General features: G+C 41.7%; 1 protein-coding gene across 1 annotated transcript in view; it reads left to right on the top strand.

Moving 5' to 3' along the window:
• The window catches only part of MROH8 (maestro heat-like repeat family member 8), a 56,844-nt gene extending 42,421 nt beyond the window's left edge, over nt 1-14,423 (top strand). The window contains exons 14-24 of the mRNA XM_008575431.1: nt 468-658; nt 1,672-1,809; nt 2,094-2,208; nt 2,544-2,684; nt 3,828-3,992; nt 4,696-4,851; nt 7,326-7,448; nt 8,643-8,742; nt 9,216-9,281; nt 11,437-11,608; nt 13,408-14,423. Of these exons, the coding sequence (XP_008573653.1) occupies nt 468-658; nt 1,672-1,809; nt 2,094-2,208; nt 2,544-2,684; nt 3,828-3,992; nt 4,696-4,851; nt 7,326-7,448; nt 8,643-8,742; nt 9,216-9,281; nt 11,437-11,585 (1,344 nt within the window). The 3' untranslated portion in view covers nt 11,586-11,608; nt 13,408-14,423. The remainder of the gene's footprint in view (nt 1-467; nt 659-1,671; nt 1,810-2,093; nt 2,209-2,543; nt 2,685-3,827; nt 3,993-4,695; nt 4,852-7,325; nt 7,449-8,642; nt 8,743-9,215; nt 9,282-11,436; nt 11,609-13,407) is intronic.
• The last annotated feature ends 8,170 nt before the right edge of the window (nt 14,424-22,593 follow it).

Genomic DNA, 22,593 nt, shown 5'->3' with positions numbered 1-22,593 from the left:
GAGCGAGGCACGGGAGCAACGCCGAGGGCTGCAATCCCGTTGCCGGTCCCCGGTCCGGTATGGGGGCAACACTGAGGGTTGCGATCCGTTGCCGGACACGGAAAAAGACAAAAAAAAAAAAAAAAAAAGAATGACACATTGATGCAAATACTTGTCCAGGTTGTTACTTGTCATCTAACATTGTGATAAATTTTGCTCTGGTTTTATATTTGTGTGTAGTCAAATATGTGAATAGTTTCCTTCATGACTTCTGGATTTCAGCCCTCACTCTTTGGTAACTCTGAGTAACCACTTCCCTCATTTTCCTTTTCCCTTTCACTTTCGTGTCCCTATACTCATTACCACTACAGTTCTGCCTATGGGATAATAGAACCAGAAAGCAAGTTCTGGCACAAACAGAAGTAAAGCAGAAGTGAGGATTAGGAGTGGCAGGTGCTCAATTCTGCTCTGTGCCTTCTCTACCACAGGCAACAGATGCCCTTTATGAGGTGTTTGTGGGAAACAGGCTCCGAGCAGCTATGTTCCGACTCTTTCCTCAGCTTCTCATGACACTGCTCATCCAGATTCACCACAGCATCGGCCTCACCATGTCTGATGTCGCCATCCCCAGTGGCCTATACACAGAACAGGAAATGTCATCAGAGGTCACCCCTTTGTGGTACTGCCCATTGCAATCTCATTGCCCTTAACTAACAATAAGCCCTGGGCACTGTGTGGACACAAGGATAGCCAAGATGTGGTCCCATCTCTGGGAGAGCTTACCATCTGCAACCCCATGAGATGAGACATCAAGATGAAATGCCCAGGAGTCATTCAGGGTTTTCATTGATAGTCTTTGGTTTTATTGTCCCAAGGTAAATTTGGCTATCTGGGTCCAAATGCCCTGCAAAATAATGTGAGACATCATGCCAGCCCTTTCTTAATAAATCAAGTAGAGACAGAGACAAGCAAAACAGCCTAACCCCAAAACTGTACTGAATCATAGTGGCATGATTCCTCATTTCTGCTTTATTGCATAAAGAGATATTTTTAAGTCCCCATAGGGTCTCAGAAGTTTCTTAGTGTTGCTGTGGTCCTTGAATTTCTTTCAAAGGAAGTGCTATAATGTGGAATATTTAACAACACCAGACTAAGAGTCAGTAGACCTGAGTTTTAGTTCTCATTCATCCATTTAACTAGTTATGTATGCTCTGCGAATCTATTATTCCATGCCTCAGTTTCCTTATCTATAAGTGAAGTGGTCAGGAAAAGTGATCTCTAAGGACCCTTCCAGCTTTAAGATTCTCTGATGCTATGTCCAAGATATCAGTTCAACAAGTAGTTTTAAAAAGCAGTGGGGGGATGCATTTTATGGGGTGTAAATAGTATCAATAAAGCTTTAAAAAAAACAGTGGGTATCTGTTTAGCATTGCAGATCATTTGTTTTATCATAGATCTCCTTCCAAACTCCTGGGGAAACAAAATCTAATTAGATTTCATTTTGCTGAGAATTTGTGTGAAGGGCCTTTCAAGTTATTAGAGCATCAGGAGTCTTTTGGGAAATTTAGAAAGGAGAGAACTACAGTCCAGCAGCTGTCAATGCATAGCCTTCCCCTGTGAGAGCAGGGTGATTGTGGTTTGTAGATTGAAGGGACCTATTTTATTCACCTATGCTGTTTTTGTTTGATTTAGTTTCGCTATGCAGGCTACAAAGACTCTCCTCCTCAGGGCATTGTGCTGGCAGGAATTTGGCATCATGGAAAAGAATAAAGGATGGACTCTTCTGGAAGGAAAAGATTGCCATCTTCAGGGAGTATTTCTCCTTGCTAAGTAAGGCTTCCTTGTCATGCATACATTCACCTGCTCTAAATCAACGTTGTTTTAGGTACATTTTTCCCTTATTTATCACACCAACTAAGATTGAATAACCTTCTCATAAGAGGGTGGGCAAATATCCATAATGCCAGGCAAATTGTTCAGAGGTCCTGGCTCTGCTATACCCTACTGTATACTGGAAACTGGGCAAAAACTTCAGAGGGCTTCCAGCTCTGAGAAAATGCCCTCTGGCCGGGAGCGCTTCCTGAGAGTCGTTCTGTTGGTATTCTGTTTTGCAGTGCATTGCTGGAAAGAAATCCCCTCCTTGCACATAAGATCATGTACTTGTTAGTCCCTCTTCTTAACCGAGGGAATGATAAACATAAACTCACAGCTGCAGGCTTTTTTGTGGAGGTAAGACTCAGTCTATAGAAGCTGGATTCAGGAAGCCTACAAAGCAGCAGTACCTGCTTTCCTAGGCTCTACCCAACTTAGTGGCAGGCTGGGATCCTTTATAGGTGTAGAATAGAAATGTTTTTCATATTCAAGCCTATTGAAATTCTTCTTTCCACACATTCATTATTCAGTACTCCCTGTGTACCTACAGCATAAGCATCACCCTGTAGTATATGTGCTGTATCATAGAGATTTCAAAGGAAAATATATATTTTGGAGTTGGTGGGAAAGTAAAACCCTTCATGAAAAGGACTTAAAGGTAATTTCTTTGGCTCATTTCTGGGTTCTTTCAGCTTTTACAGAGTCCAGTGGTGAGGAGACTGCCCAGCATATTCTCCATTGCCCGCCTGAAAGACTGGCTACATCACGGAAATAATCTCTTTAGAATTATTGCCCTAAGGGGACTGCGTAATCTTGTCAGACATGAGGAGATGGTAAGAGGGACCCCCAGACCACTGATTCTTAAGTCATGAATAAAACACCCTAAAAGGTTACCCAAGAAACTGATAACAGTTGAGGAGGAAAACTGGGTAGCCTGGGGTCAGGAGTGGGTGGGAGCAGGTCTTTTTCACTGCACATTCTTTTGTACTATTTGAATTTTATACCTAGGAAATATGCAAGTACTGACTATTAAAAAATTAAAGAAATTATAAGAAATAAATTAAAAGTCCCAGTTACGTATATTCATAATATTTTACACCTGAAATTTGTGTGGAAGTTATGTTCATTATCATCACAACCTGGTCAACATTCAGATGTCCCTTTATTCCTGGTACCATGTTGCCCTATGGAGCACATTGGACAGGCCATTGATCTGCTCCTAAATCACTTGTCATCTAAGACAAGGATCTGACATTCATGTTGAAGAGAGCTCATTTTCCACAGGCCTAGCTACAAAACTAGGCCTGGATCAGAAGAGACAAGTGATCCAAGGCTTCAGTTTTGTCTCTTGACTTCTGTTTCTTTTATTTAAAAATATTTGTATGTATCTGAAGCAAAAATGACAAATGTTAATAGATGTTAATTCTGTTTGATTGGATACATAAATGTGTGTTGCTTTATTCTACTTACTTTTTTGTATGTATGTTTTAAACTTCATAACCCTGAGACTGCTTCCTTTTAGGAGTTTCAGAAGAGCAGAATCCCATTTCAGAATGGGAAGGACCATTAACGGTCCTCAGTCAAATTCTGCTTGAATTCCTGCCAAGGGATTTTTGAGCCTCTGTTTGGATATGTTAGGAACTCACTGTGACCTGAGCTAGCCGTTCCACTTTATCTCATTGTTAGGGGAGCTCTTTCTTACAGGAAGCCCAAGTCCATATCCCTGGACCTTTCCCACCTGGTCCCATTTCTTCCCTGTGAGGCAACTCACCACAGCTCTGTCCCCTCCTCTACATATCAGGCCTGCCAGTACTGAGAGAGGGCGATCGTGCTCTCTTTACTTCTCCATTCTGGACTAGCCAGCACTACCAAAAAGTCAATGAACATTAAGTACTGAGTAAGGTGGGGAGCCCTCCCTTTGGTACCAGATGACGTGCCATCAGAGAGAAGGTGACACGTTCCTTTTGGACACACAGAGGGAAGACATCCAGAGCCTGTTGCCATGCATCTTAGACAGCTTATGTGAAACCAACGAGAAGATTGTTTTGTTGGCCATCCAGATACTCCTGCAACTTGTTGGGACAATGGATTTCACTACCCTGGCTGCCATGATGAAGACCCTGTTCTCCTTATTTGGTGATGTAAGACAATGAGAGAGGAGAGACTGGTGGGTAGTTTGCATAACAGCAAGTAGAACATGGGATAATAATAAGTACACTCTAATTTATGTAGTACTTTTTACTTTGAGAGCATGTTCAAATCTCCTTTCTTATAAGACCCTTCCAGGCAAACTGTGATGTTGGTAGGGCTGGTGTTATTGGTTTTTCAGATGAAAAAACTGAGGCATAGAAACTTGCCAAGGTAGTACCTTGCTTCAGGGGATGGGAAAGGAGTTTGTGTAGGAGAAAATATTGTCTTTCCTTTCAAGGAACAATCAGAAGTGGCTCAAGATGTTGAACTATACTTATAGTCCTGTTCCAAATCCCAAAGGTTTTTCAAAAAAGAAATACGTGGAGCATGATGACCATCATCCCTGGAAGAAAAAAACATACCAAGGCTGAGATTTTCCATTTCAGCAAAACAGCTTGTGTGAATGGTTAATAACATTGTCAAAAATGGGCTTTGATGACTGCAGGTGGGACTGTGCCCATTTCACATTTTCGAGAAAACAAGCAGTGCCAATGCAGAAAGTCTTACCATCACCACATTTGGTGTCTTGCCCTCAGCTACATATAGCTGAGTAGCCTCATGGTAGGAACTGGCTTTTCCATCCAGTCAGAGTTCTTATGAACTAAGCACGAACTCGTCCAGTGAGTTGCTTCCCTTTGGACTCTCCCTTCATAGGTGAGACCTGATGTACATCGTTTCTCCGTGACTCTCTTTGGAGCCTCCATAAAGTCTGTGAAATACACAGATAAGAAGGGTGTAGAGGACCAAGTCCTGGACAGCTTGGTACCACTACTTCTGTATTCTCAGGATGAAAATGATGCAGTAGCTGAGGTAATGCCTACTGTCAGCTTCTTTCAGCCCTGAATAACTTCAAGTCCACAGCCAGCTCTGCAAATAAGCATTCATATCTTTGAGGGCAGGGACTTTGTAGTACCATCCTTATTCTCCATTTCCTCTGGCACAGAGCTACTTTTCAATTATTTTCCCTAAGTGAATTGTGTGAAAAAACTTACTTCTTATTTCTGTATAGCAAGTTTGGTCTTTTGTGGGTAAGAACAATGTATTATCCCTCTTTATAACCCCACCCCAATATTCAGCCTAGCACAAAGCCCGAAATACAATGCCCAACTCAACAAACTTTTTATTGATGACAGTGATCGTATTCTATTATCTTTCTTCTTTCATTTCAAGAACTGCCTCATGGCCTTGAGACCATGAGATTTGTGTTGGAGCTAAGTCAGAGATGGTAGTTTCTCTGACAATCTAGAGAAGCCTTTACCTCTCCTTCATCTTCCAAGAGTTTCTGCCATCAGAGTTGTGGGTTTCGGGCCGAGCCCGTGGCGCACTCAGGAGAGTGCGGTGCTGGGAGCGCAGTAGCGCTCCCACCACGGGTTCGGATCCTATATAGGGATGACAGGTGCGCTCACAGCGCTCACTGGCTGAGTGCGGTGCGGCCGGTCTCAAAAAAGACAAAAAAAAAAAAAAAAGAGTTGTGGGTTTCCACTTAAGCCATCCTAGTCTTAACTGGGTGATGGGTGGGAGGTTGGGAATGTCACCACCTCTAGTACTGTCCCACATCTCAGAAGCCTGTCCATTCCAAAGTGCTAACTATGACCACCATTTGTATCAACTCAGGACTGTAGGTTTAGGCCACAGGGACTCTGGAAGAACACTGGAGTTCTCACCTCCTTGTGCTCCCCTTACAGAAATGAAAGCTCAAGTTGCAGGTTCGGAGACAGTATTTAAGATTTAGGTGGGCCCTGGCACCTTATTATGGGGGAAGTTTTGTGACTCTATAGCCATAAGTATGAAATATTTCAGACCCCAATATAGTACAGAGCAGAGCTTCCCAACCAGGTGATGGGAAAATATACCCTGTAGGGGTTACAGGTATTTGAAGGGATTGACATCCCACCCCCACCCTACCAGCCCTTGGCAATCAGGCAAGACCTAGAGCAACCAAGGCTCTGAGCTTCTTTTCCTTCAAACCTTGAACAACCTCTAGCCTCCTTCAAGGCTCCTCAGAGGGTAGCCTAAGCAGAGAGGAGGGGGTCTCATGTGATACAGGTTAGGAATCACTAGCAGAGAGAACATTATAAACACCCATATATCCACCACCTAATCTAAGGAATAAAACAGGAATAAATCATACACCTATCCCCAATTTAATTCCCCAACAACTAACATCCTGAATTTTATTTTTATCATTCCTGTGGTAGTATTTTTCATGTTTTAAAACTTTATACATTGTTGATATGTAAATATAGCACCAAGGTCCAGGGTTCAATTCCTATACCACCCAGCTGCCAAAACAAAAACAAAAAAACTTTATATGTTGTATTATTCCAGAAGTCTTTCAGTAACTTGCTTTTTTGTTTGACATTGTATTTATGAGATTTACCCATGCTGGATAGCTCTAGTTCATTTATCTTCACTGCTGTATAGAATTCCATCATATGACCTGCAACTCATTCCATTCTCCTATTTCTGGACATTTAGATTGTTTTCAATTTTTTGTTATTACCATGTGGCCGTGACCATTCTTGTATATATTTCCTTGCACACACATGTAATAGTTCCTTGAGGGCATAAACCCAGAAGCCGACCATCTGCTTATCTTTAACTTTACTAGGTATTTATAAATTGCTCAACAAAGTAGCTGAACTAATTTGTATTCTCATCAGTCCCCAAAGGAATTTTTGTGGCCCAAATATCTAGTGGACCTGAGATAAAATACTGGCTTGGAGACTCATCAGAGATCTTGTATGGTACATGGGAGGTTCTCTGAGAGCAGTGAACAAGAGAAGAGGCCCATTTGCTAAATTTTGCTGGAGTATCTGGATCAGGAAGGGATCAATACACTCTAGAGTTCCTTCCAACCCAGAGATGCCACAGGATGATAAGAAGTCAGGAGCTTCACCGTCCTATCTTGAGTGACAGAAAAACGGCATAGGAGCAGCAAGTGGGTGTGGGAGCCCTGTCTCTAGAGCAGGAGCAGTGGGAATTCCTGCCCACATCTCTGGTCTGGGTATTACATTTGATAGCTCTCACTTTTGCCTGAGGCCAGTGGTTTCTACATCCTCCCCAGAACCCTGGAGAGTTTTTGGACCCCTTTTAGGGACTGTTTGGGGAATTTGGAGGAGGAGGGCAGGATTCTGGCTCCCTTCCACCCCTCCCTCACTTCAACCACAGTAATTGAGTTTTCCAGCTTTTCATATTGGACTTTAGTGTCAGTTTTATTGAAGAAAGATTACTTCTGCTAAAAAATATTTGAAAATGCTGATCTATGATAATCTTTTTCACAGGAAAGCAGGCGAGTCCTAACTATATGTGCTCATTTCCTGAAGTGGAAGCTGCCCCAGGAGGTGTACTGCAAAGACCCCTGGTACATCAAACCTGTTGAAGTTGGGATGATCTGCAAATTCTTCGTATGTGAGCCGTAATGGCTTTGTTAACTCTTTCATATGATGACATACCTTTTTTTTTCTGACATAGTTTTTAATGAAGAAACATGGCATACAGAAAATATTTCCCATTCCTTTTCACATCAGCAGTTGGTATCTATGAAGTGTTTTGTACTGTGGATCTGTTTTTTCTGTAGTTCCCTCCCAATCGATTCACAAATGAATGATGCATAATGGCAGCCAAGACCCAGATGGCACGCTTTCTCCTCACAAGCTCAACAAAGGCTGCTGTGGCTGATCTCAGAGGCTGGGTTGAGCCAGGGAAACCTCAGGAGGCCCATCCAGGGTTTTCTGTAAACTGACCCTAGAACCACCTGGATCCTACTCTGAAGACCCTAGGACTGACTATTCCCAGGAATCTTTCATAGCCTGTTTAGGACCCAGACTTGCAGGGCTAGGAAGCCCCACAGTGCCCTTGTGTCAGGCTTTCCAGTGAGGATTATTCCTCTGACCTGCAGCCAAACATACAGCTGATGCACTGATGACAGTATTTCCAGCAGGAAATTTGGTGCTGTCAATGTATAAGACTGCAAATTGTCCACGTTGAATCACAGGCTCTATGAGAACAAATTCCTATTCTCCCCCTCCTATTGCTGAGCTGCCTGTCCTTGTAAGAGATCCACTGAGAGATACACTTATTCACCCAATAAGAATAACATCCAACGTGCAACAGTCCAATGAGAACCCAAGGATTAAAACTTCCTGAGGGGAGCTTGCAAGTTAGAAGGGAGATAAAACCTCATGGAAGATTAAGTAGAAACTCGAGGTGGAAAATAAATATGCCAACAGAGGAGTACCTGCAAAATGCGCAGAGTAGATTAGGTCAGGCAGGCGAGCTGTCAGGGAAGAGCTCATAGGGAGGAAGAGCTCAATCAAGGTAGAGCTTAGAGAACAAAGACTTAGATACAGAGAAGCCAAGATGGCTTCAGAAGCATTACAGGCACAATATGTGGCATGGGTGGGTGTGAGCAAGGGGTATTCAGAGAATTTGACATTGTCTAGGGGCTTCTTGTTGTGGCATAATATTCACTGAGCAGCTGTAGTTATTTCAAGCACTACTATACTCTATATCTGATATAGTCCCTGACCCTGGAAACAGTGGTAAAGCTGATCACTACTATTTCACTGCTTTGTACTCTTACTTTTTTCTCTATTTAGGGAAAAAAATTCAAGGGGAAAATTAACATCCTAGCCCAAACGTTAATGTATTCCAAGAATGCAAAACTTCCCATCAGAAGAGCAGCAGTCTTGTTTGTAGGTACAGAGAAAATTCTTTCACTTCTACAATCACTTTTATCCTGTACTTTCCCAAATTGTGCTGTTGAATATCCCCATTCTTTATGAAGATGACCTTGAAAGTATGTCCAGGAGAAAGGAACTGTGTTACCTATGGTACCAGGCACTTAGAAGTTCAATTTTTGGACTCTGCCTAATTATCAAAAGGCCAATGTTGCCAGCTGCTTAGATTCTTTTAATGATTAAAACTCTTAGATGTTGGGCCGGCCCGTGGCTCACTTGGGAGAGTGTGGTGCTAAATAACACCAAAGCCACGGGTTCGGGTCCCTATATAGGGATGGCCTGTTAGCTCACTTGGGAGAGCGTGGTGCTGACAACACCAAGTCAGGGGTTAAGATCCCGTTACCAGTCATCTTTAAAAAAAAAAACTCTTAGGTGTTAATTTCCAAGAGCCAAATCCAGATCACAGACTCACTGACTTTATCCTGTGTTTAGGGCTCTTAACAAAGTACATGGATCACAATGAGCTCAGGATGAAGGGTACTGACTGGATAGAGGATGGTAAGTGATAACAGTCCCTGAATTTCGGGTGCACCCGTATTTTGGAAGGTATCTGAGGCTGTGACAATGGGCAGACTCTATAGCAGATCCAGAAAGCCTAGCTTTTGCAGCAGTAAAGCTGTTGGTGACTTCAGTTGAATGGTAGTCTCCTCCCAGTTCAAACCCTTTAAGAAAGGATATGACCCTATTTGTCTGGAAATCAGCTTTGATGAGTGTCTCAGGGACAGTTCCTGAACCTTGTCTGTCAGGAAGTAAGACATTACCTAAAAATACTGTCTTAGTAAATTATGATGATACCTCATAAGTACCACAGAGATGACTGTAGCCCTATTTTCTACAAGCAGTTGTCCTATAAGGCATTAGGACTTCATAACAGAGATGTCTGATAGTCATATAAGGCAGCCATCATGCAAATGGTTTTCTGAAGTGGCAGTGAGTGAAAATTTTCTATAATTGTACAGCCCTGCAGATTTAGCACTCAATTACTTATTCCCACTTAAGTAGTCCTACAATTAAAAAATACCATGAAATACTGTCTCATAATCCGAAAGTATTACTTTGAGAACCAAATTAAAATCCCAAGCAATTCACTACTTTTAAAATAAAAACATATACCGTAACTGGTAAAACAGGTAGGCACTAAAGCTTATTTAAGAAAGGTCATGCCGCTTTTCTCTAAGGTTTCCTACTTCCTCACAGATATCAGAATCAAAAAGAAAGGGAAAAAATGCAGTATTCTACAGGGTAGGATTCTACATGGCTAATTATTTTTAAATTTATTTTATGGTTTTGTTTTTTGTGGGTTTTGTTGGCAGCTGGCCAGTATGGGGACCCGAACCCTTGACCTTGGTGTTATGACACCGCAATCTAACCAGCCAGCCCTACATGGCTGATTGTGTTCAATTAAAAGGAAAAGTATTTTCTGGGCCGGCCCGGTGGCGCACTGCTACGAGGGTTCGGATCCCACGTACAGACCGGTTCCCGCTCACTGGCTGAGCGAGGTGTGGGAGCAACACCGAGGGTTGCGATCCCATTGCCGGTCCCGGTCCGGTACGGGCGCGACACTGAGGGTTGCGATCCGTTGCCAGACACGAAAAAAGACAAAAAGGAAAAAAAAAAAGGAAAAGTATTTTCTAATCTAAAACACGAGGGACAAAAGTCCCTTTTCCATTCAAAAGTTACCTATATAGAAGATCTCTAGAATATGTATATAAAGTTATATTCATATATATTAAGATGAACCATATGAAGTTACCATTTTGTAGGTCAAAAAGAGTCAAATCTCATATGGCGTAACCTAATGGAATAATCCCACATCCTCTTCCTTCCTTAGCAGTAGTTATCTGTCTTAGAAATAGGGTGTTCTAACTCTTTTTTGAACAAGTTTATATCATTTACTACAGGTAATTTTTAAGGTAAATCTAAAAAAATGACAAAAATTTAAATATCAATTTAAACTGATTTCATGATGGAATAAGTTTCAATTCCTTTAGATTCCAAATTGATGTCTGCTCTCTTGTGTGTTCTATGGAACATGTAGACAAATCTCAATGCGAGAACTAAAAGAAACTAAAAGAAAAGTGAAATGTTACAGTTTGGAAGTAAACATGATGAATTTAAAGGCAAAATACTACTTAGGAAATGAAAAGCTCCAAACTATGAAGAGGTCTTAAGCATTTTTGAGACCCGGGAGAATAAGAAATCAAAAAGAGAGCCTTTTCTAAAGATCCATAAAGTAAAAAAATGATAGAGTTGTCTACATACAAATTTTAAAAACCCGCTCTGAGTGCTCACTTCAGCAGCACATACACTAAAATTGGAATGATACAAAGAAGATTAGGATGGCCCCCACACAAGGATGACATGGAAATTCATGAAGCATTCCATATTTTCTAACTTTCAGAAGTCAACTACTTGGAATTTGATTATTGCAAAGGAGTGAAATATTTGGCAACTCTGAAACCAGTAGATTTTGTAGGCCAAAGTTGGAATTGATCCACTGATGTACAAACTTTGTTTAGACACTGGAGACTTAGAAAAAGTTGGCCCTTTATCTCAGCTGCCACAGGCATGTTGCTTGTTTGGTGTCTAGACCAGTGTTCATTTCCGTAGATCTTGGGGCTTTCACCTCTAACTTGGATTATCTTGACACTAGATCTGAGAGATCTGCTGCATGACCCTGAGCCCTCTCTGCGCATCATCGCCTCCCAGGCTCTGTTCCGAGTCCAGAAGGTGGGGTCTGAACCAGAACCTGAGCAGACAGTTTGCTGGTTGAGGAAGCTCATGGGATGTCTCTCTACCTAGAAATGCAAGGCGAGCAACACCAGGTAAAAACAAATCCTTTCCGAAACCACAGAAATAACTAATACCCCATTGTTTTTTTTAGACTTAAAGCAATGCTAGCATGAAGCTTCCTCCACCCTTTTAATTGCCTCCGCTCTTGGCTTAAATTTGTAGAAATAGAGGAAAATCTTGTGAGTTTTTGAGGCATGCCAGAACATCCATGAAGTTGCAGGCTTGATAACACAAATCTAGGACAGCTTCAAAAGAGATTCTAAATAAATGTTAATGTTGCAATGTTAGTATTGTTAGCTCTTCTGTTGGGCCCAGTCTACTTAATTGTCAACAATCTTAAGAAAAGAATAACAATCCATTCTTATAGCTTCATATTTATTAATGTATTTTTACAAAATCCCTTACAGCCTGTAGAGCTAGGGCTAGGTCTGGAGCTCACAGACCCCTTGAGCCCATTGTCCAGTCTGGGTCACTTACCCTCCACATGCAGGTCTACAGCTAGGTAACTGGAAAAGGGTCCTTGGAGCTGTGGGTGAAGAAACAACAGGCTTTATTTTTAGAGGAGAGCTCTGCAGACGAACAGTTCAGAGCCACTGCCTCACACACCGAAGAGCTCACAAAAATAGCAACAAGCCAAAAGATACATGGGCGTGCATCACACTAACTCTACTCCCACACAACTTGTTTACAAAGGATGTGCTGCACCACACCCAGCCGGACCTGAGGCGAGGGGGCCTGACTAAACTACTCTGTTTTCCTCACACAGCCTTTCTCCCTCCTTTCCCTTTCCCTTAAAAACCTTTAAGCAAGAAGAAATTTCTGAAGTGATGTAATGCTAAATCTGTCCCAATATATGCAAGGCTTCTACTCCTTCCCTCTTTCTTTCCATTTTCCCAGTTCCCTCCCCTACAACTGCTATCAGATCTTCAACTGGCTGTAGGATAGGAACTATTATTTGTTGAGTACCCACTGTCTGCTTTAAGCATAGATGGAGAAAATTTTCTTCCAAGCAGAAATTTTCTGGGAAAGAGATTAATTTGTGGTGGGTGAATACTTTGATAAGCTGCAGGTGAAAGGGTGAGAAACCCCCAAGAGCAGGCTGGACTATTTAGAAGTCACTATTAGTATAATTCCCAAGCTCTTGTTTGGTTGAGGAACATAACCAGACAGCCAAAGCTGAACTATCTAGGACAATGGAGAGGCCTCTTGGAGGTAATAAGGGAAAAGAGAAAGGAAATGGGACAGCTGACAAATGAAGAATAAACACATCCAATGGTGAATTCCATTAAGTTTTTGTTGTGCAGTGAGCAATATGAATTCTCATTCACTCTGTCCCCCAGTTTTCACCCCTGTTGTTTCTCTGCCAAGACAGTTTTAGGGACAAATTTCTCTATTATTCAGAGTGATTTAGATTTGTCTTCAGGGATGTGCCAACATGTCAAGTGTGATTTCTTGGGGATCACTGCCCAAGAGAGGTCTTCATATCTGGGGCTAGCAGGAGTTTTGAGCTAAAATGCAGGCCCCAGTTGCCTGAAGAATTAAATCTTCACCTTCAAACATACCCAAGAGTATACCTTGAGGGTGGTCACTAGATGCTAAACTTCAATGCAAAGAGCACATTTACGTGCATCCCTTATTGTATACTTCTTGGTCTCACTGCATGCAACCAACTCTACTCTCCACTTTTGAAATAATCCATTCTATGGATTATCCAATAAAAGTGAATGACATTTATTGAGTGCTTACAATTAGTTAGACTGTTAAGTGCATTATATAATTAACTCTTTTAATCCTTGTAAACACTCCATGTATTATTATCTTCATTTCTCAGATGCAGAAGCTGTGGAACTGAACATGAAAGTGAGTTGGCCAAGGTCACACAACTAGTAAATGTAAAAGCCAGGATTTAAACCCAAGTAGTCTGGCTCCAGAGCCCACATCCTTGGCTGGTTTGTTCTGCTCTTCTCCACTCTGCTCTTTCCATCTAAGGAGAATAAATTCAGTTCTACTCCACAATTAATCTCAGTTGCTAAACTAAACTTATGCCCCAAATAAACTCATGCAATCAAACAAATGTGGTAAAGGGCTGTTGAGCCTCAAATAATTTATCAAATGCAAAGGCTGGACACTTCTTCCCGAAAAGTTAGTGTGCCTTATTTTATTTCTTAATAAGATATACTGTAGAGAGGGTGGAGTTTGAGCAAAAGTGGCTGTTATTCTTGAAGAATATTTTTTGAATCCTTGATTTGATCTCATGAACTATCCCAATCTCGCAGCAGAAAACAGACCTCTGGTGACTGGAATACACCGTCTTTAAATTTTTATGTTTAAAAGTAAATGAATGAGTGAATTTACTTTTTTCAAATCCAAAAACTAAAGGGTTTATGCCCTCAGAGGCTAGGTTTACAATGCAGTTTAAATCTCCAGTGCCATGTAAGAGGTTGAATAAATCCTTTTTCTTTGCTCATATTTATACTAGAGTCCCTTTCCCTCCAGGTGGATTTTTATTTTCTGAGTAATACTACCAACAGGGAGTAGCAAGCACAACAATGCTTATTCCATTTTGTTTATGCTTTATTGTGTTAAAATTCACAGAGAAGAACATCCACCAGGAGGTAGGACTGCTTTTTACTAAACTACCTCAACAGTTGGGAAGGGCTGAAGAAGCACTTAATAGTGATTTCATTAATAAATCTATTTAGTCCAAATAGCTCCATTATTTTTATACAAGGCTGTCCTCAGAGGTAGATTTATGTTTCCATGGAATTTTTAGTACATACAAAACAAAAATGTCTGGACATTTAATTTTGTTATAATATGTTGAAATAAAAGTTCAATGTAATAGAATATCATTTGGATTTTACTTTTATCACGTACTACTAAATTGTATTGTTCATTATCTATTACTGGCCCATCTGTTTCTTTATTATTTTAGATTCTCACTTTTTTTACTTTGAGTATTGCTTTTCCCCCTTACACTGAGATACCTATTTTGTAGGAAATTATTTTTTCTCTTATTGAAAGATTAAACCATCATGTAAATAAAAGATGGGATTGGGAAAGGGGGGAATCTCTCAGGCACCAGCCCCAACAAGTAAAACTGTACTAGGTAAAACTATACAAACAGCTCGAGTCTCTCTACCCCTTCTAGCTTCCTCCTCCTTCCTTTTCCCACCTTTTGACTCCATGCTCCTTGTTGTCTCACCTCTCAGGAAAGGATCTGATGAGCTCACCTTTATGTAAATGATTAATAACACAAGGTCTAAGGAAGTTAACTCATTAATTCTTCCAGAGATTCTTCCTCCCCCCCTTTTTTTTTCTTTTTCTTTTTTTTGGCAGCTGGTCTGTATAGGGGATCCAAACCCTTGACCTTGACCGACATGCTCTAATCAACTGAGCCAACCGGCCAGCACTTTTTTGTTTCGTTTTATTTTGTTTTGGCAGCTCTTGCTCTTTAACAGGATAGAATTCTTAAGCCAAAGGCATGAACCTCTAATTGAGAAATTTTAAGCATTACTGAGCAGAATGGAGAGAGGAGGTATTTGGAGATGGGGTTGGAGGTAAGGATGGGGAATGGAGATTTTCCTGTCATCCCTGAAACAGTATCCTACATCTTTCAAAACCCTCCTCAGGATGCAGCTGAGGATGAAAATGAGACAGAAGAGAAAGGATCATTAACAACTGCTTTCTATTATACAAAACAGAAAGGGAAGTCATGGATTCTATCCTTCCCGAAAAATGGTAATGACTTCTCAGCCTGTAGGATGACTTACTTAAAACACAGAGTGCCAGTTGCTGAATGATTCAGTTACGACGTCTGCACTTTCATCTGATATCCAAGGACGACAGCACTAGTTTAAAATGTTTCCTATGGATACTAGAGATTTCGTATGCGGGAACTGTCACACACACACCCCTTTTATTAAACAGAAACTGTGGCGTGAATATCGAAAGAGAAATTCTTAAAAGGAGAAGGGATTTTGGAAGAGATTAGAAGGGACATAAAATTAGGAATCCAGAAAAGATATCCGCCTGTGAATTGGATTAAAAGGTGGAAAGGTGAGACTACAGAAAATATATTAAACAGGCTCCAGCCTTATTGTGCATTGGTCCCTAGGACACGTTACCAGTGGAATCTTCCCCCAGACCGCTTTAGAAGACTACAGTTAAGGTAAAGCAACTGCCATCTCAGCCACTCATGAGTTCAAAAGAGGTCACAGTTCTACACATGCCACCAAGGGTGCATCTCCCAAGCCTTTGTCTTTGAACAAACCACCAACCAAACCAAACGAAACCAAAACAAACCTACGAAGCCAACTGAACTTAAGCTCTGATTGTGTATCGGTTCTTAGGAAATTCCTTTTGATCAAGAAGGGCAGTACACTAAAAAAGAAAGGAATTTTTAGGTAGTTCGTATGTGGTGGCCTTAAAACTAAAGAAACTGATTTTTACAAGAAAGACCTCAGGCCTTTTCCCTGCAATAGGGAAATATGTGTCAAGACAGTTTCTCAGAGGGAAATTTTAAAGAAAATGCTGTTCTGAAATATCTTCTGAAATATGATCAAATTGAATGCCTTGGGCATAGATTTGATGGATAAAGTCCTTAGAATTAACATTTCCAAGTTAAATTGTGATTTTCAGTTTCTTGTTTCCTTATCCAAAGTCTAACAGGTGTGCAAATATCACTCAAGTGTCCCTGTTAGTAGGGCTGACACTACTCTCCCTGTAGGGACTCAGCTTAAGGACCACAACTTTAGTTTTTCCTTTGAGAAACAAGAACAGTAAGGATAGTGAGAGCAGGTCTTGCCCCTCCCCCACAACCATCAACTGCCTTTTTTTGACAGTTAGAAGGTTAGGTGACTATTTTTTCCTAAGAGGGACATGTGCAGACCAAGTGCCTGCTTGGGGCATACCAAAGCTGTGGGATAAAAAAGGAAAAAAAAAATTTGGGAAAGAATTTCAAATGGAATTGCCATCTTGGGAAAATTAATTACAACTTTGTTGGCCTTTCTTATGCTTATTATGTGGTTTAGAGTTGCTTATATTTTGAATTATATTTGGCGGGGTGTACACTGCAATCTTTTTAGTCCTGGAGCCTGTAAAGATCTTAATCAGGCTCTTAGCACATGCCCTGGAGGAACTCTGAAATATTAAACCCCAGCAGGGAAGCTAGTCATAGAGGTTATCACACAATGGAATCAAAATAGAAACAAACTTCATGTGTATCTGGCTCAAAACTGAAGGGCAGAGTAAATCTGTTTTGCTACCCATACTTCATTTTCTATTCAGAAATGCTCAGTTTTGTGTTAAATGGACATACCCCAGGATAATAAGAAAAATAAAACCAACACAGGGGAGAGCATATTGATTTAAAAAAAAAAAAAAGCATGTACGTGAGGCTGAATCTGACAGATGTATCCTCAATGCTAAGCCACCTAAATTTTTTAAAATTATTTTTTAAAAGACAATGTAGTTTATTAATATTATTTTTTACATTCTAGGATGTTGTTGTGGAGCAGCTGGGAGGGAGGGGGAGAGGGGAAAGGGGAAGAAAATGGGATGGAAGAAGGAGGAAGAAGGAGGGGTGGGATTGAGGCCTGTGGCACCCCCCTTGTTTCCCACAAGGGAGACTGGAGGGCTTCTAGTAGTGGCTTGGTCATTGCCAGGCTGGGTGCAAATGTCAGGGGGGTGTGTGGCAAAAGCCCTCACTCCCCTCCATCCCAGCTCGGGGCCCTTCTTGCTGTGGCTTGGTGGTCATTGCTGGGCTGGTTGCACATGTCAGGGGGCGTGGCAAAGGCCCAGGACCATCAGCCCCCAGCCCTCGGCCCCCCACAGCCCTGGCTTGGGAGAGTCTGGGGTGCTTCCTGCAGTGGATCAGTGGTCACTGCTGGGCTGGCTGGGGGGGTGGGGTAAGTGTGGCCCAAGGCTCTCCACCACCCTGGCTCAGGTGGCCCGGGGTGCATCCTGTGGCATAAGCCACCTAAATTTTATTCAACTGTTAATAGTGAACCCCTGAAAAGTTTTGAGAAGGAAAGTGACATGATATAAATGGGGTTTGAGAAAAACTAGACTAGTAACTAAATATAAGATGGATTGGAAGAGAAATGATAAAATCAAGAATCCACAAGATTTAGTGATTAGGTGTAAGGGATGAAGGAGCAGGGGAGTCAGTGATAACAAAGAGGACAACGTGGGCTATTTTTTATGTGTGATTGTGGCAGTACTGTTTATTGGAAAACCAACATCAGTCTGGTTGCAGTTGAAAAGGGGGTAGATAAGAGTACTCTTTAAATCTGCTTTATTTCATAAGGAAAATAAGGTAACTCAAAAGAGTATTTTCCTTTTATCTTGGCCTCATTTTCAAGGCCCATACTTCCTAATAATTCAATTCAGGACAGTTTGAGAATGAGAACATGGCAAAAGCCATGGAAGCAAATGATTGATTGTACATAAAGGGTGATAGATCAGGAGAATCAAAGGACAGGAGATGAAAAGGAAGGCCTTACACAGACAGGATATGACTTACTGAAAATCCAAAATTTGAGCACAGATCTAGTCCAAAGAGAAGAGAAAATAGGTTTCTCAGTTTTTGTTTGTTTAGTGGATGACATTTCAGAGCTGCTTCTTTTGTTCTTGGATTATTTTCAAGCCAGCAATGCCCCTCAGGTCAAGACTAGATGATCTGAAAGTCATAGCAAAAGACAAATCAATATCGTGCACATAGCAGGCATTTAGTAAACATTTGTGGAATGAAGAAATGAAGAGTTTTCAGGAATTAGTGAATGTATGAAATAGAAAAGGAATCAGGAGAATCAAATCCAGCACAAAGAAATAGGCTGAGTACATAGACTGCAACTCACTGAAAACCAAACTACTAAAGAGATGAGAAATGGGGCAATGAGTCTCTGGTTTTCTTTATTTGGTTTATAATTCCTGAGAGTTGTTTTCTTTTATCTTGTTTTCTTTTCAAAGCCAGTATCAATGTCTATAGTTCAGATCTAGATAAAAAAGAGATTGATTAGTTATGGCAAAGGCAAAAAACTTGAGACTTCTCAGCTCTTGTGATCTTGTCCAGGACCCCAGGATCTTGCCCAGTTATGAAAGTCAGGCTCCCATGGTGTAAACTAACTTTTACTCCTTGAAAAATTCTGACCATGATGTTTGCATTTGACAGACCCAGTGATGTTTCTCAACAGTTGTTCCAAACCTTTACCACTGTCAGCTCCCTACTGCATGTTGCTCTATTTTCCAATAAGCAGAGCACCTAGCAGATCCTGCTTAATCTGGATTTAGCTTCCAGATAGGAACTCTGAAGAGGAAGGCCAGGCTCTTGATTTCTGGCTTAGCCACTTTCTCCAGGGCCTGGCTACATCAATAATCCCTTCTCTCTCTCTTTTTTTTTTTTTCCTTTTTGTCTTTTTTCGTGACCGGTAACGGGATCGCAACCCTCAGTGTCGCGCCCGCACTGCGCTCAACCAGTGAGCGGACCGGTCACTATGTGGGATCCGAACCCTCGGCAGGAGCGCCACCACGCTCCCAAGCGCCGCACTCTGCTGAGTGCGCCACCGGGCCGGCCCAATCCCTTCTCTTTTTTAATCTTCTGTTTCTCTCTGCCTGCTCCTGCCCGTAATTATTCACATGTTTTTGAGTTTCCCCTGTCCTAAAAAATACCCCATCCTTTCCCTCTCCTCCATTAAACTTCTTAAAGAAGAGTTTCTACTTCTTATTTCAACTTTCTGACCTTCCTCCCATTAGCCCCTTGTGAGAAATGCCCTCACCCGTCCAATGCCAAAGGATGGACATGGAGACACAAGGTACGGCAAAGCGAGACTTTAATGGCAGTCTTGCAAGATCAGATGTCTGATGGGCAGGCACACCCTAAAGGTTACATCGAGCAATTTATTCCCTAGTGTGCAAGTCCCTCCTCCAGTTCCTCATTGGCTGAGTACTATGGGGTATACAATCTTCCTGAACATCACCTAGGTTTCATTATTTCCTTATAAGGTATTTATTGTTCACTTCCTGCTGACAGAAAGGGATGGACTCAAGACAAGCCCAGAAAAAAGGCCTGCCAAAAAGTCCTGAGCAGGGAGAAGACCCAGGAAATGAAAAGAACAAAGGGCTGGTGACCAGCCACCATCTTGAAAAGTTATTTCTCAAAGGTGACATGCTGTTTCAGTGACTTTCTGGGAATGTGCATTCTCTGAAGTTGTCATACCTATAAGCTGGTTAAGCAGCTTTTGTTAGGCTATTCTTGAAAATGAATCACTTAAGCTATCTTCTTACACCCTCAGCTACAGTAATAGGGCTTCAACTTCCACTGTGGTATAGAAAACTTCTCTGGCAAGGGTCACCAAAAACAAAGGAATGATAATATGAGGCCTTCTGTGAGTTCCTCATCCTATTTGAATTTTCTGCAGCACTGGACTCTATGGAGCACTTCTTTTCTGGCCTCTGCCATACCACTCCTTATTTTTATATCTCTCTGGCCACTGTTTTAAATTCACTCCTCAACTTCTGCCCACCCTTAAGATGTTGGTGTTCCTAAGGGTTCTACATTTGAGTCTCTTCTCATGCCAACACACTCCCTGAACGATAACCTGCTCTCTTGGCTTCAGGTACCACCTGAACATTTCCAAATCCTCATGTCCAGGGTGCCCCCACTCCTGGAGCTCTCTGCTGAGCTGGAAGCTCTCTTAAATAAGCATAGTAGGTTAATTAGAAAACAAATGAACCACTACAGGAGGACCTTCATCCATCTCGCCTCCGCTAATCCTGATGTTTCTTTGTTGGCAGTAAAAGAAGTTAGGAGGAGGGTTGATAGCCTGTTACAGACCCCTGGGCACTAATGATAAACCTTTCCCCAATGCACATAACCAATCGTCTAAGGAAGTAAATATGCATGGGGAGAGAGTCTCCATGTAGACCTTTGTGCCAGCATCCCCTCCAGAGAACAGTGTGATGGTTCTGATGTCAGCAATACCTTTTGCTGCAATGGTCCTGCAGCAATACCTTCTAGAAGGAAGCAGAGTTGGAAGTATGACATGTATGGTTCCATTTGAGTTCGAGTTTTTTGGGAGAGATAAGTTTTTGCTTGTTTCCCTCCCAAGTCCCACCCCTCTCTGTGTGGAGAATAGGAGATAGGGGCTATCTTTTGGACCCAATAGCCTCCACATAACTTCCTGCAAGCATCCCAAACTCAACAGTTCCATAACTGATTTCATGTCTTTGCTTGCGCTCCCAGTGTCACCTTTAACCCTCTTGGCACAGATAGAAACTGTGTTCTTGGGGACTCCTCCTCCTTCAGCAGTGCCCCTTCAGTTCCAGGCCAGTCCAAGCCTTTCTCCAGGTTTGCCTCTTATCATCTCCATTCCTTTGGTCTCTATCCCATTCAATCTACGTGTCATACTTCAGCCAGAAGTATCTGTCCAAAACACAGACTGATCGATCATTCATCACTCTCCTGCGTTAAAACCTCCACTGCCTTGCGGATAATGCCCAGGCTTTTAGTGGGGCATATGAGATCCTTAGCAACCTACCTTAATCTGTCTTCCGTTTTCCTTTCTGGTGACTCCTTCCCTCATCCAAGCAACAATGGACTCTTAGTAATTTTTTTTTTTTTTTTTTTTTAAGATGACCGGTAAGGGGATCTTAACCCTTGACTTGGTGTTGTCAGCACCATGCTCACCCAATGAGCTAACCAGCCATCCCTATATGGGATCCGAACCTGGGGCCTTGGTGTTATCGGCACCGCACTCTCCCGAGTGAGCCACGGGCCGGCCCACTCTTAGTAATTTTTCAAACACATCATGCTAAGTACCGAGTGCCAACTATGTGCCAGGCACTAATCTAAACTTTGGAATACAGTGAATACAAAAGGAAAGTCCCTGCTCTCAGGCAATTCACATTTTATTGGAAAAGCCAGTCAATAAAGAAGATAATTTCAGATAGTGATAAGGTGCTATAGAGACAATGAAATGAAGTGTTAGTAGGGAGGAATCAGCTACTTTAGATACAGCACTGGGGCATGGCCTGAGAACATGACATTTAGTTGAACTTGAAAGTTGAGGAGGGGCCAGACAAGCAAAGATCTAGCAACGGGCATTTGTGGCAGTTTGATCAGCATGTGAGAAAGGCCTTGAGGCACGAACTAGCTTGGCAAATTGGAATTTTTAAGTTTCCAAAACAAAGCAGTGAGCTGTTGACCTAAAAAAAAAAAAAAAACTGAGGCCAAATACATATTATAAGGATTTATTAAGCAAATATGATGGCTGTAATTAGGGAGACATATAGTTCTGGTTACGCTAAGAAATACATTCTGAAGACAGCCAGCACAGTTTAGCATTTTATAATCACAAAAACGGGGAATGGTCAAAGGAGAGAGAGAGAATGACAGCCCCACCTAATTACTTTAGCAGGTTTTCTGTTGGTTGTACATGACATACAGGTCTGAGATGTTTCTAGGTTATATCCTACATGCAGTGATCTAAGGTAAGGGTAATAAGTATCCTAGGTTATTTTATGGCCTTTTTGTTATCATTAAGTCTGCTTCTAAGTAAAAATGGTCTTTTGATAACATTTTCCAGGACAGGTGAACATGACAACTGACTTATCCCAGATCTCCCAAGGCACTATAATTTAGCTGACCTGGTCAGAGCAGATCCTTTTGGTTATCATTTCCCCCATTTTGATTAAAAAGCTTTCATCTGAAAGCACTGATGATCAACCCAGGTACACATTTTGGTCCCTCATTACTAGGAAGCCTCATTCTCAGAAAGTCATGTCACGTTGGGGGTGGGTGTGTGTGTGTGTGTGCAGAATTAGGCTCTGGCCTCTAGGTCTACGTCCAAATTTTAAGCAACATGGGAGCTGGGATGGGACATTAGTCAGATCCTTTAATTCGTGGAAAACCTGAAAAACCAACAGTGACACTTGCCACATATCTTGCCATTGGGCAAAAGAGCATGCTCATTGTAGAAACAGGTTAAAAAAGAGAGAAAAACAAAAACTAAGGGCA

The sequence above is a fragment of the Galeopterus variegatus genome, unplaced genomic scaffold, assembly GCF_000696425.1.
Source record: "Galeopterus variegatus unplaced genomic scaffold, G_variegatus-3.0.2 Scaffold59, whole genome shotgun sequence".
Taxonomy (NCBI): Eukaryota; Metazoa; Chordata; class Mammalia; order Dermoptera; family Cynocephalidae; genus Galeopterus; species Galeopterus variegatus.
Note: the sequence above shows the minus strand (reverse complement) of the source record. Positions and strands in the feature narration are given on the sequence as shown.